The sequence below is a fragment of the Pristiophorus japonicus genome, chromosome 32 (assembly GCF_044704955.1).
Source record: "Pristiophorus japonicus isolate sPriJap1 chromosome 32, sPriJap1.hap1, whole genome shotgun sequence".
Taxonomy (NCBI): domain Eukaryota; kingdom Metazoa; phylum Chordata; class Chondrichthyes; family Pristiophoridae; genus Pristiophorus; species Pristiophorus japonicus.
The window spans coordinates 1,446,109-1,460,129 of record NC_092008.1 but is presented as its reverse complement, the minus strand read 5'-3'; the positions used below and the strand labels follow the sequence as shown (position 1 = coordinate 1,460,129).

At 51.5% G+C, this 14,021-nt stretch overlaps 1 protein-coding gene across 1 annotated transcript in view; it reads right to left on the bottom strand.

Moving 5' to 3' along the window:
* LOC139240586 (synaptonemal complex central element protein 1-like) overlaps nucleotides 1-14,021 on the bottom strand; it is a 49,998-nt gene that overhangs the window by 25,904 nt on the left and 10,073 nt on the right. The window contains exons 5-8 of the mRNA XM_070869131.1: nucleotides 13,561-13,608; nucleotides 6,437-6,491; nucleotides 1,756-1,845; nucleotides 471-534 (exon numbers count right to left, since the gene is read on the bottom strand). Coding sequence (XP_070725232.1) covers nucleotides 471-534; nucleotides 1,756-1,845; nucleotides 6,437-6,491; nucleotides 13,561-13,608 — 257 coding nt within the window. The remainder of the gene's footprint in view (nucleotides 1-470; nucleotides 535-1,755; nucleotides 1,846-6,436; nucleotides 6,492-13,560; nucleotides 13,609-14,021) is intronic.

Genomic DNA, 14,021 nt, shown 5'->3' with positions numbered 1-14,021 from the left:
GAGCGCCGCACTGTCGGAGGGGCGGTACTGAGGGAGTGCCGCACTGTCGGAGGGGCAGTACTGAGGGAATGCCGCACTGTCGGAGGGGCAGTACTGAGGGAGCGCCGCACTGTTGGAGGGGCAGTACTGAGGGAGCGCCGCACTGTTGGAGGGGTAGTACTGAGGGAGCGCCGCACTGTTGGAGGGGCGGTACTGAGGGAGCGCCGCACTGTCGGAGGGGCAGTACTGAGGGAGCGCCGCACTGTCGGAGGGGCAGTACTGAGAAAGAGCCGCACTGTTGGAGTGCACTTCAGGGTGTGTCAGCCAAGATTTATGTACTCAAGTCCCTGGAGTGGGACTTGAACCCACAACCTTCTGACTCAGAGGTGAGAGTGCTGCCCACTGAGCCACAGCTGACATAGAGGTGACTAAAGGCAGTAATCTCAGAAGATTTCCCAAAGTATTGCTTACCTATATACTATTTTACTTACATAAAATTCTGCCATCCATTTGTGCTTCATTATGAGTTCTTCAAGTTGCTGCTCAAATGCCTTCCTGAAAGCATTCAAAAATTGCAGAAGCTGTGACATTTTCCACGTCGGTATAAATTGTGTATTTTACAAAACCTTTGCATGGCATACATAAATGCAAGCACAAAGTAATAGTGTAAAGAGAGTTAAAGAAAGAAAGACTTGCATTTATATAGCGCCTTTCACTACTACCGGACGTCTCAAAGCGCTTTACAGCCAATGAAATACTTTTGAAGTGCGCTCACTGTTGTATTGTGGGAAACGCCAATTGGCGCACAGCAAGCTCCCACACACAGCGATGTGATAATGACCCGGATCGTCTGTTTTAGTGATGTTGGTCGAGGGATAAATATCGGCCCCAGGACACCGGGGAGAACTCCCCCTGCTCTTCTTCCAATAGTGGCCCCGGGATCTTTTACATCCGCCCGAGAGGGCAGACAGGGCCTCGGTTTAATGTCTCATCCGAAATACAGCCCCTCCGACAGTGCGGCGCTCCCTCAGTACTGCCCCTCCGACAGTGCGGCGCTCCCTCAGTACTGCCCCTCCGACAGTGCGGCGCTCCCTCAGTACTGCCTCTCCGACAGTGCGGTGCTCCCTCAGTACCGCCCCTCCGACAGTGCGGCGCTCCCTCAGTACTGCCCCTCCGACAGTGCGGTGCTCCCTCAGTACTGCCCCTCCGACAGTGCGGCGCTCCCTCAGTACCGCCCCTCCGACAGTGCGGCGCTCCCTCAGTACTGCCCCTCCGACAGTGCGGCGCTCCCTCAGTACCGCCCCTCCGACAGTGCGGCGCTCCCTCAGTACCGCCCCTCCGACAGTGCGGCGCTCCCTCAGTACTGCCCCTCCGACAGTGCGGTGCTCCCTCAGTACCGCCCCTCCGACAATGCGGTGCTCCTCAGTACCGCCCCTCCGACAGTGCGGCGCTCCCTCAGTACTGCCCCTCCGACAGTGCGGTGCTCCCTCAGTACTGCCCCTCTGACAGTGCGGCGCTCCCTCAGTACCGCCCCTCCGACAGTGTGGCACTCCCTCAGTACTGCCCCTCCGACAGTGCGGGGCTCCCTCAGTACTGCCCCTCCGACAGTGCGGCGCTCCCTCAGTACCGCCCCTCCGACAGTGCAGTGCGGCGCTCCCTCAGTACTGCCCCTCCGACAGTGCGGCGCTCCCTCAGTACCGCCCCTCCGACAGTGCGGCGCTCCCTCAGTACTACTGTTGCGAGGTGGACTTTCATCGGCCGCCGCTCCCTGGTTACCTTTCTTTCCTCCTTTTCAGCTTCTCGTCCTCTACCTGAGACGTCAGCGCCTCGATTCGTTGCTTGCTATCTCGGCTCACCTTCAGCTGCCTGAACAAATCACACAACGTGCCGTTAGCGTTTGGGGACGGAAGGAGGGTTTGGGCACAGCGCGACCAGAATTGGCTGCCGCTGCCTGCTCTGACGGCAGTACGACATCAGAGTTGGCTACTTACTCCGTCAGCCATTTATTAATTGCCGCTTCTTTCATTAGCACTCAGAGTGTTTGGAAACATAGAAAATAGGTGCAGGAGCAGGCCATTCGGCCCTTCAAGCCTGCACCACCATTCAATAAGATCATGGCTGATCATTCCCTCAGTACCCCTTTCCTGCTTTCTCTCCATACCCCTTGATCCCTTTAGCCATAAGGGCCATATCCAGCTCCCTCTTGAATATATCTAATGAACTGGCCTCAACAACTCTCTGCGGCAGGGAATTCCACAGGTTAACAACTCTCTGAGTGAAGAATTTTCTCCTCATCTCGGTCCTAAATGGCTTACCCCTTATCCTTAGACTGTGTCCCCTGGTTCTGGACTTCCCCAACATCGGGAACATTCTTCCTGCATCTAACCTGTCCAGTCCCGTCAGAATTTTATATGTTTCTCTGAGATCCCCTCTCATCCTTCTAAACTCCCGTGAATAAAGGCCCAGTCGATCCAGTCTCTCCTCATATGTCAGTCCTGCCATCCCGGGAATCAGTCTGGTGAACCTTCGCTGCACTCCCTCAATAGGAAGAACGTCCTTCCTCAGATTAGGAGACCAAAACTGAACACAATATTCCAGGTGAGGCCAAGCGGCAGTGGTGAAATCCCCTTTTTTTTTATTCACGTCGCTGGCAAGGCCGGCATTTATTGCCCATCCCTAAAGCCACCTTCTTGAACCATTGCAGTCCATGTGGTGAAGGTGCTCCCACAATGCTGACTTTGTCGTAGCGGTTTGGTTACAACTGAGTGTCTCGCTAGGCCACTTCAGAGGGCAGTTAAGAGTCAACCACATTGCTGTGGGTCTGGAGTCACACATCGGCCAGATCGTGTGAGGCCACACCTGGAGTACTGCGTGCAGTTTTGGTCTCCGTATTTAAGGAGGAATATACTTGCATTGGATGCAGTTCAGAGAAGGTTCACTCGGTTGATTCCTGAGATGAGGGGGTTGTCTTATGAAGAAAGGTTGAGCAGGTTGGGACCCCAGCTATTTACAATATACATTAATGATTTAGACGAAGGAATTGAATGTAGTATCTCCAAGTTTGCAGATGACACTAAGCTGGGTGGCAGTGAGAGCTGTGAGGAGGATGCTAAGAGGCTGCAGGGTGACTTGGACAGGTTAGGTGAGTGGGCAAATACATGGCAGATGCAGTGTACTGTAGATAGAAACATAGAAAATAGGTGCAGGAGTAGGCCATTCGGCCCTTCGAGCCTGCACCACCATTCAATGAGTTCATGGCTGAACATGCAACCTCAGTACCCCATTCCTGCTTTCTCGCCATACCCCTTGATCCCCCTAGTAGTAAGGACTATATCGAACTCCTTTTTGAATATATTTAGTGAATTGGCCTCAACAACTTTCTGTGGTAGAGAATTCCACAGGTTCACAATTCTATGGGTGAAGAAGTTTCTCCTCATCTCAGTCCTAAATGGCTTACCCCTTATCCTTAGACTGTGACCCCTGGTTCTGGACTTCCCCAACATTGGGAACATTCTTCCTGCATCTAAGCTGCTAAACCCGTCAGAATTTTAAACGTTTCTATGAGATCCCCTCTCATTCTTCTGAACTCCAGTGAATACAAGCCCAGTTGATCCAGTCTTTCTTGATATGTCAGTCACGCCATCCCGGGAATCAGTCTGGTGAACCTTCGCTGCACTCCCTCAATAGCAAGAATGTCCTTCCTCAAGTTAGGAGACCAAAACTGTACACAGTACTCCAGGTGTGGCCTCACCAAGGCCCTGTACAACTGTAGCAACACCTCCCTGCCCCTGTACTCAAATCCCCTCGCTATGAAGGCCAACATGCCATTTCCTTTCTTAACAGCCTGCTGTACCTGCATGCCAACCTTCAATGACTGATGTACCATGACACCCAGGTCTCGTTGCACCTCCCCTTTTCCTAATCTGTCACCATTCAGATAATAGTCTGTCTCTCTGTTTTTACCACCAAAGTGGATAACCTCACATTTATCCACATTACTTCATCTGCCATTCATTTGCCCACTCACCTAACCTATCCAAGTCACTCTGCAGCCTCATAGCATCCTCCTCGCAGCTCACACTGCCACCCAACTTAGTGTCATCCGCAAATTTGGAGATACTACATTTAATCCCCTCGTCCAAATCATTAATGTACAATGTAAACAGCTGGGGCCCCAGCACAGAACCTTGCGGTACCCCACTAGTTACTGCCTGCCATTCTGAAAAGTACCCATTTACTCCTACTCTTTGCTTCCTGTCTGACAACCAGTTCTCAATCCATGTCAGCACACTACCCCCAATCCCATGTGCTTTAACTTTGCACATTAATCTCTTGTGTGGGACCTTGTCGAAAGCCTTCTGAAAGTCCAAATATACCACATCAACTGGTTCCCCCTTGTCCACTCTATTGGAAACATCCTCAAAAAATTCCAGAAGATTTGTCAAGCATGATTTCCCTTTCACAAATCCATGCTGACTTGGACCTATCATGTCACCTCTTTCCAAATGCGCTGCTATGACATCCTTAATAATTGATTCCATCATTTTACCCACTACTGAGGTCAGGCTGACCGGTCTATAATTCCCTGTTTTCTCTCTCCCTCCTTTTTTAAAAAGTGGGGTTACATTGGCTACCCTCCACTCGATAGGAACTGATCCAGAGTCTATGGAATGTTGGAAAATGACTGTCAATGCATGCGCTATTTCCAAGGCCACCTCCTTAAGTACTCTGGGATGCAGTCCATCAGGCCCTGGGGATTTATCGGCCTTCAATCCCATCAATTTCCCCAACACAATTTCCCGACTAATAAGGATTTCCATCAGTTCCTCTTTCTTACTAGACCCTCTGACCCCTTTTATATCCGGAAGGTTGTTTGTGTCCTCCTTAGTGAATACCGAACTAAAGTACTTGTTCAATTGGTCTGCCATTTCTTTGTTCCCCATTATGACTTCCCCTGATTCTGACTGCAGGGGACCTACGTTTGTCTTTACTAACCTTTTTCTCTTTGCATATCTATAGAAACTTATATAAATGTGAGGTTATCCACTGGGGGCAAAAACAGGAAGGCAGAATATTATCTGTATGGTGACAGAATAGGAAAAGGGGAGGTGCAACGAGACCTGGGTGTCATGGTACATCAGTCATTGAAAGTTGGCATGCAGGTACAGCAGGTGGTGAAGGAGGCAAATGGCATGTTGGCCTTCATAGCGAGAGGATTTGAGTATAAGAGCACGGAGGTCTTACTGCCTTGGTGAGGCCACACCTGGAATATTGTGTTCAGTTTTGGTCTCCTAATCTGAAGAAGGACATTCTTGCTATTGAGGGAGTGCAGCGAAGGTTCACCAGACTGATTTCCGGGATGGTAGGACTGACATATGAAGAAAGACTGGATTGACTAGGTTTATATTCACTGGAATTTAGAAGCATGAGAGGTGATCTCATTGAAACATATAAAAATTCTGACAGGATTGGACAAGTTAGATGCAGGAAGAATGTTCCCGATGTTGGGGAAGTCCAGAACCAGGGGTCACAGTCTCAGGATTTAGGACTGAGATCAGGAGAAACTTTTTCACTCAGAGAATTGTGAACCTGTGGAATTCTCTACCACAGAAAGTTGTTGAGACCAGTTCGTTAGATATATTCAAAAGGGAGTTAGATGTGGCCCTTACGGCTAAAGGGATCAAGGGGTATGGAGAGAAAGCAGGAAAGGGATACTGAAGTTGCATGATCAGCCATGATCATATTGAATGGTGGTGGAAGCTCGAAGGGCCGAATGGCCTACTCCTGCACCTACTTTCTGTGTTTCTATGTTTCTATGAAGGGATTGCCTTATGAAGACAGATTGAGCAGGTTGGGCCTGTACTCATTGGAGTTTAGAAGAATGAGAGGTGATCTTATTGAAACGTCTCAGATTTTGAGGGGGCTGGACAGGGTAGATGCAGAGAGGATGTTTCCCCCTCGTGGAGGAATCTAGAACTAGGGGGGCACATAGTCTCAGAATAAGGGGCCGCCCATTTAAGATGGAGATGAGGAGGAATTTCTTCTGGTGAATCTGTGGAACTCTCCGCCCCAGAGAGCTGTGGAGGCCGGGTCATTGAATATATTTAAGGTGGAGATGGGCAGATTTTTGAACGATAAGGGAGTGAAGGGGCGGGCGGGGAAGTGGAGCTGAGGCCAAGATCAGATCAGCCGCGATCTTATTGAATGGCGGAGCAGGCTCGAGGGGCCGAATGGCCGACTCCTGCTCCTGTTTCTTGTGTTGTTAGGAAAGGGGGAAGGACAGGAACCGACATTTCGTCAGTCATTGCAAAGTAGGAGCTTGGATTCATGGCCAAAAATAAAGGCTAAAATGAAGTGTTTTGATGAAGTGGACTAGGTAACTGGTTTGTTTGGTTTGTGATATTTTATTGGGCGGAGATGCGGGTGTTGAGGCATAGTTTCAGCCTGTCGTGCTTACCTTTCGGTCTGAGCTTGGTGTTGTTCATACTGAAAGTGCAGCCGCTTCAGATTTGCTGGAATGGAAGATTGGAAGGGAGATCAGAACATTTGGAATCATTTACTGCTTGAAGTACTTACAGATACCCTCCCCGCCCACCCTATTCTGCGTTAAATTGAAGCCCCATCGCCCTCTCGGGTGAACGTAAAATATCCCACGGCCACTATTGGAAGAAGAGCAGGGGGAGTTCTCCCCGGTGTCCTGGGGCCAATATTTATCCCTCGACCAACATCACTAAAACAGACGATCTGGGTCATTATCACATCGCTGTGTGTGGGAGCTTGCTGTGCGCAAATTGGCGTTTCCCACATTACAACAGTGAGCGCACTCCGATAGTACTTCATTGTCTGTGAGGCGCTTTGGGATGTCCTGAGGTCATCTCCCCCTTGCTCTTCTTCCAATCTGTGGGATCTTTGACGTCCACTTGATAAAACAGACTCCTCGGTTTATCGATCGATCTGAAAGATGGCCCCTCCAACAGTGCGGCGCTCCCTCAGTACCGCCCCCTGACAGCGCAGTACGGCGCTCCCTCAGTACCGTCCCTCCGACAGCGCAGTGCGGCGCTCCGTCAGTACCGTCCCTCCGACAGCGCAGTGCGGCGCTCCCTCAGTACCGCCCCTCCGACAGTGCGGCACTCCCTCAGTACCGCCCCTCCGACAGCGCAGTGCGGGGTTCCCTCAGTACCGCCCTTCCGACAGCGCAGTGCGGCGCTCCCTCAGTACTGCCCCTCCGACAGCGCAGTACGGCACTCCCTCAGTACCGCCCCTCCGACAGCGCAGTGCGGCGCTCCCTCAGTACCGCCCCTCCGACAGCGCAGTACGGCACTCCCTCAGTACCGCCCCTCCGACAGTGCGGCTCTCCCTCAGTACCGCCCCTCCGACAGTGCGGCGCTCCCTCAGTACTGCCCCTCCGACAGCGCAGTGCGGTGCTCTCTCAGTACCACCCCGTCGACAGTACGGTGCTCCCTCAGTACCGCCCCTCTGACAGTGCAGTACGGCGCTCCCTCAGTACTGCCCCTCCGACAGCGCAGTACGGCGCTCCCTCAGTACCGCCCCTCCGACAGCGCAGTGCAGCGCTCCCTCAGTACTGCACTGGGAGTGTCAGCCTAGATTTCTGTGTTCAAGTCTCTGGAGTGGGACTTGAACCCACAACCTTGTGACTCAGAGGTGAGAGTGCTACCTACTGAGCTGCGGCTGACACATTATGGCTAATCCCAGCATCCATGCAGCAAGTGAAAGGGTGGGGGTGGCTGCCTTTCAGGAAGTGCCGGAGTGTCACTTGGTAACGGCCCACAAATGATTGAAAGCCGTAACTCGCCCTCGCAGGCGGTAAATCGCAGGCGCTGCAGTTGTTAAGTATCGAATAACTCCACGAGGCAAAGTACGTGTGAGCTAGTTCAGGCTTGATCTTACTCCAGTTTATTTATTCTCAAAGAGAGGATTCAACATGGCTGCTAACATTATATACACAGCTTGCACGTGTCTGCCAGTGACCATTAGGGCTCCAACAGTCGCGACCTCTGGTGGCAGGTAAAACCCAGTTTACATACATAACATCATTCCCCCCAAAGTCCTTGGTACAGGTTGTATTTACTAGTTGAGATAGTCCGGGGCCTTTCGCTCCCTGGTTGATCTTCTCAGTTCGAACCCAAGCTTGGGTGAGTTAGTGGGACCATTGCTGCATTGCGGAGCAGTCGGTCTGACAGGACTGTCGGGGATGGTAGGTTCGTCTTTGTGAATGACACAAGGGCCGACTGACGGTTGGACGTGCGTTGGTTGGTCGATGATGATGTTCTGGGTTGTCTGTGAATCGCAGTTTGATTTGGTCGATGAGCCTCTTGCACGTTTGGCCATGTAACAGTTTGATTACAAACACCCTGTTCCCCTCCTTGGCCAAAACCGTGCCAGCAAACCACTTTGGACCATGACCATAATTCAGGACAAACACAGGGTCATGAACTGCAATGTCACGTGATACGGCCGCACGATCGTGGTACCATTGCTGCCGTTGCCTTCTGGCTTCGACATGATCATTGCGATCCGGGTGTACAAGGGAGGGCCTGGTTTTGAGGCCTCTCTTCATTAACAGCTCGGCAGGAGGGACCCCGGTGAGCGAGTGGGGTCTCGTCCGGTAACTGAGCAGAATGCGGGACAAGCGGGTCTGTAGGGAGGCGCGAGTCACGCGTTTTCGGCTCTGCTTAATGGTTTGGACAGCCCGCTTGACCGTTAGTACGATACCTTTACTGCCGCGCTGCCAATGACTGGTAAGAGCTTTTTGATGTAGGTACGCAGCTTCACATTGATTGGGCTCAGTTTGGGTCTTTATACGGTGGAGGAGGATTTCCTGGAGTGCATAAGGGATGGTTTTCTAGACCAATATGTCGAGGAACCAACTAGGGGGGAGGCCATCTTAGACTGGGTGTTGTGTAATGAGAGAGGATTAATTAGCAATCTCGTTGTGCGAGGCCCCTTGGGGAAGAGTGACCATAATATGGTGGAATTCTGCATTAGGATGGAGCATGAAACAGTTAATTCAAAGACCATGATCCAGAACTTAAAGAAGGGTAACTTTGAAGGTATGAGGCGTGAATTGGCTAGGATAGATTGGCGAATGATACTTAAGGGGTTGACTGTGGATGGGCAATGGCAGACATTTAGAGACCGCATGGATGAACTACAACAATTGTACATTCCTGTCTGGCGTAAAAATAAAAAAGGGAAGGTGGCTTAACCGTGGCTATCAAGGGAAATCAGAGATAGTATTAAAGCCAAGGAAGTGGCATACAAATTGGCCAGAAATAGCAGCGACCCCGGAGACTGGGAGAAATTTAGAACTCAGCAGAGGAGGACAAAGGGTTTGATTAGGGCAGGGAAAATGGAGTACGAGAAGAAGCTTGCAGGGAACATTAAGACGGATTGCAAAAGTTTCTATAGATATGTAAAGAGAAAAAGGTTAGTAAAGACAAACGTAGGTCCCCTGCAGTCAGAATCAGGGGAAGTCATAACGGGGAACAAAGAAAAGGCGGACCAATTGAACAAATACTTTGGTTCGGTATTCACTAAGGAGGACACTAACAACCTTCCGGATATAAAAGGGGTCAGAGGGTCTAGTAAGGAGGAGGAACTGAGGGAAATCCTTATTAGTCGGGAAATTGTGTTGGGGAAATTGATGGGATTGAAGGCCGATAAATCCCCAGGGCCTGATGGACTGCATCCCAGAGTACTTAAGGAGGTGGCCTTAGAAATAGCGGATGCATTGACAATCATTTTCCAACATTCCATTGACTCTGGATCAGTTCCTATCGAGTGGAGGGTAGCCAATGTAACCCCACTTTTAAAAAAAAGGAGGGAGAGAGAAAACAGGGAATTATAGACCGGTTAGCCTGACATCGGTAATGGATAAAATGATGGAATCAATTATTAAGGATGTCATAGTGGCGCATTTGGAAAGAGATGACATGATAGGTCCAAGTCAGCATGAATTTGTGAAAGGGAAATCATGCTTGACAAATCTGGAATTTTTTGAGGATGTTTCCAGTAGAGTGGACAAGGGAGAACCAGTTGATGTGGTGTATTTGGACTTTCAGAAGGCTTTCGACAAGGTCCCACACAAGAGATTAATGTGCAAAGTTAAAGCACATGGGATTGGGGGTAGTGTGCTGACATGGATTGAGAACTGGTTGTCAGACAGGAAGCAAAGAGTAGGAGTAAATGGGTACTTTTCAGATTGGCAGGCAGTGACTAGTGGGGTACCGCAAGGTTCTGTGCTGGGGCCCCAGCTGTTTACATTGTACATTAATGATTTAGACGAGGGGATTAAATGTAGTATCTCCAAATTTGCGGATGACACTAAGTTGGGTGGCAGTGCGAGCAGCGAGGAGGATGCTATGAGGCTGCAGAGCGACTTGGATAGGTTAGGTGAGTGGGAAAATGCATGGCAGATGAAGTATAATGTGGATAAATGTGAGGTTATCCACTTTGGTGGTAAAAACAGAGAGACAGACTATTATCTGAATGGTGACAGATTAGGAAAAGGGGAGGTGCAACGAGACCTGGGTGTCATGGTACATCAGTCATTGAAGGTTGGCATGCAGGTACAGCAGGCGGTTAAGAAAGCAAATGGCATGTTGGCCTTCATAGCGAGGGGATTTGAGTACAGGGGCAGGGAGGTGTTGCTACAGTTGTACAGGGCCTTGGTGAGGCCACACCTGGAGTATTGTGTACAGTTTTGGTCTCCTAACCTGAGGAAGGACATTCTTGCTATTGAGGGAGTGCAGCTAAGGTTCACCAGACTGATTCCCGGGATGGCGGGACTGACCTATCAAGAAAGACTGGATCAACTGGGCTTGTATTCACTGGAGTTCAGAAGAATGAGAGGGGACCTCATAGAAACATTTAAAATTCTGATGGGTTCAGACAGCTTAGATGCAGGAAGAATGTTCCCGATGTTGGGGAAGTCCAGAACCAGGGGTCACAGTCTAAGGATAAGGGGTAAGCCATTTAGGACCGAGATGAGGAGAAACTTCTTCACCCAGAGAGTGGTGAACCTGTGGAATTTTCTACCACAGAAAGTTGTTGAGGCCAATTCACTAAATATATTCAAAAAGGAGTTCGATGTAGTCTTTTCTACTAGGGGGATCAAGGGGTATGGCGAGAAAGCAGGAATGGGGTACTGAAGTTGCATGTTCAGCCATGAACTCATTGAATGGCAGTGCAGGCTAGAAGGGCCGAATGGCCTACTCCTGCACCTATTTTCTATGTTTCTATGTTTTTGCTTAGTGTCCCACAGAAAGCCCTCTGGCTCATTATGGACTGACTCGCACCTGTGTCCAATTCCATGGATACTGGAACCCCATTTAATTTAACTTCCAGCATTATCGGAGGACTTTTGGTCAAAGAATGTACCCCATACACTTCTTCGTCCTGTACCTCGGGTTGAGTTGCTTGTGCCGCTTCATCCTCAGCACGTGGTGTGTCGCAGCACGCTTGCTCGGTTCCGGACACATTCGCTGAAGGTGCCCCATTGTTGCACAGCCTTTGCACACGTATTTATTGAATCGGCGTTGCTGGGCCCGATGATAGCCCCCGCAACGCCAACAAGGCGCGATGTGATTCACCCCCGATGGCAGACTTTCAGCAGTTACAGGTCGTACGGCTGGGGACGAGTAGGCCCTGCCGTGTGCAGCTCTGCCTGCCGATGATATTATTTTATGCACAGTACTTGCCGGTGAGTTTCGATGCTGGGAAGATATCTGTTTCGAGTTTTCGTCCGTGGACGTGCATGCCTGGGCGATCGTGATGGCTCTGCTCAGGTCGAGAGATTCAGCAGCCAGCAGCTTTCGAAGGATGACCCTCGTGGTCAACGCCAAGCCCGAAAAATGTCCCGCAGCATTTCCTCCAACGTAGCTCCGAAGTTGCACGGCCCAGCGAGACGTCTCAGGTCGGCGACAAATTCCCCTACGTCCTCGGCCTGGCCCTTGGAACGATTGTGCGTATAGAAACGATACCTCACCGTGATGATGCTTTGCTTCGGTGTAAAGTGGTTCTGAACCAGCGTACACAATTCATCGTAAGTCTTATCCATTGGTTGAGTCTTGATAAGGCCATAAATGTTTGACCCACAAACGGTGAGGAGAACCGCCCTGCGCTTAATTGCGTTATCGGTTCCTTCCAATCCGTTGGCTACGAAGTACTGGGCGAGGCGATCAGTGACATTCTCCCAGTCTTCCCCTTCCACGAATCTCGCCAAAATTCCAACGGACATGGTTGCGTGAAAGTTCGTATTTTTAACTCGTCGCCAATTGTTAAGTATCGAATAACTCCACGAGGCTAAGTACGGTGAGCTAGTTCAGGCTTGACCTTACTCCAATTTATTTATTCTCAAAGAGAGGATTCAACATGGCTGCTAACGGTTTGCACGTGTCTGCCAGTGACCATGAGGGCTCCGACAGTCGCGACCTCCGGTGGTAGATAAAACTCAGTTAACATACATAACATCATTCCCCCCCCAAAGTCCTTGGTACAGGTTGCATTTACAAGTTGAGACGGCCCGGGGCCCTTCCGCTCCCTGGTTGATCTTCTCAGTTCGAACCCAAGCTTGGGTGAGTTAGTGGGACCATTGCTGCATTGCGGAGCAGTCGGTCTGGGTGAGGGGGGAAGGGGGGGCGGGGAGGAGGGGAGAGTGAAGAAGGGGAGGGAGGAGGTGCTGGGCGGGGCGGGGGTGCGCGGCGGAGAGGAGGGGGCAGGACGGGGAGAGCGGAGGATGGGGGGAAGGGAAGTAAAGGGGAGGGGGAAGGGCGGGAGAGGAAAGAGTGAATAGTGGGGCGGAGGGGGGGGGGAAGGGAAGTAAAGGGGGAGGAGGAGGAGGAGGGGCGAAGGGAAGAGGTTGCGGAGGGGTGAGTGGAGAGGGGAGGGTGGAGGGGCGAGTGGGGAGGGGAGGGTGGAGAGGGAGTGGAATGGGTGTACAGGGAGAGTGGTGGAGGGGGAGGAAAGGGGGTGAAGGGAAGAGGTCGGGGAGGGTAGGGCTGTGGGCGAGTGGGGAGGGGAGGGTGGAGGGGTGAGTGGGGAGGGGAGGGTGGAGGGATGAGTGGGGAGGGGAGGGTGGAGGGGTGAGTGGGGAGGGGAGGGTGGAGGGGGAGGAAAACGGGCGTAGAGGGAGAGTGGTGAGGGGGGGGAAGGAGGGTGTGTGAGGGGCGGGGTGGGGTGGGGAAGGGGGAGCGGGATGTGGGGGACAAAGGAGGGTTGGAGGTGGGGAGGGTTGGAGGCGGGGAGGGTTGGAGGGAGCCTTACACCACATGAGTGCACAGGAATGGTACGCGTTACCTCCCGTTAAGTGACCAGTGCCTCCGCGACACCAGAGCCTGTGCACGAGCAGCGCTAACTGCGGCCCAGCACCAAGGCGCACACGTCATTGCCTGTGGCCCTGAATTGCTGCTCCTCCAGGCCATTCCAGGCGACAACGGCAACGAGGGCCATACTTGCCGTGCATTTGTAGCAGCTGGTGAGTGACAGACGCACACCTCACTGAGCGGAACCAATAGAATACACGTTCCCCGGGCTCCCACACGCTGAACAATTCTCTCTTACCTTCCTTCTTATTGCAGTTCCCCTCCAGCCGGAAGATCTCGTGATTCACTAATGACAAGCAGAAATGGTATTGTAATACAACAACAACCTAGATTCATACAGCGCCTTTAATGTCCCAAGGCACTACACAAGGGCGTTATAAAACAAAATTTGGCGCGAGGCACATAGGGTGACATTAGGTCCAAGAGGTGACTTTTAAGGAGCGTCTTAAAGGAGGAGAGAGAGGCGGTGAGGTTTAGGGAGGGAGTTTCAGAGCTTGGGGCCCAGGCAACAGAAGGCACGGCCACCGATGGTGGAACGATGGAAATCGGGGGAAATCAGGAGGGCAGAATTAGAGGAGCGCAGAGATCTCGGGGTGGGGGGGATGTTGTAGGGGCTGGAGGAGGTTACAGAGATAGGAAGGGGTGTAAGGGCTGGAGGAGTACAGAGATAGGGAAAGGTGTAGGGGCTGGAGGAGGTTA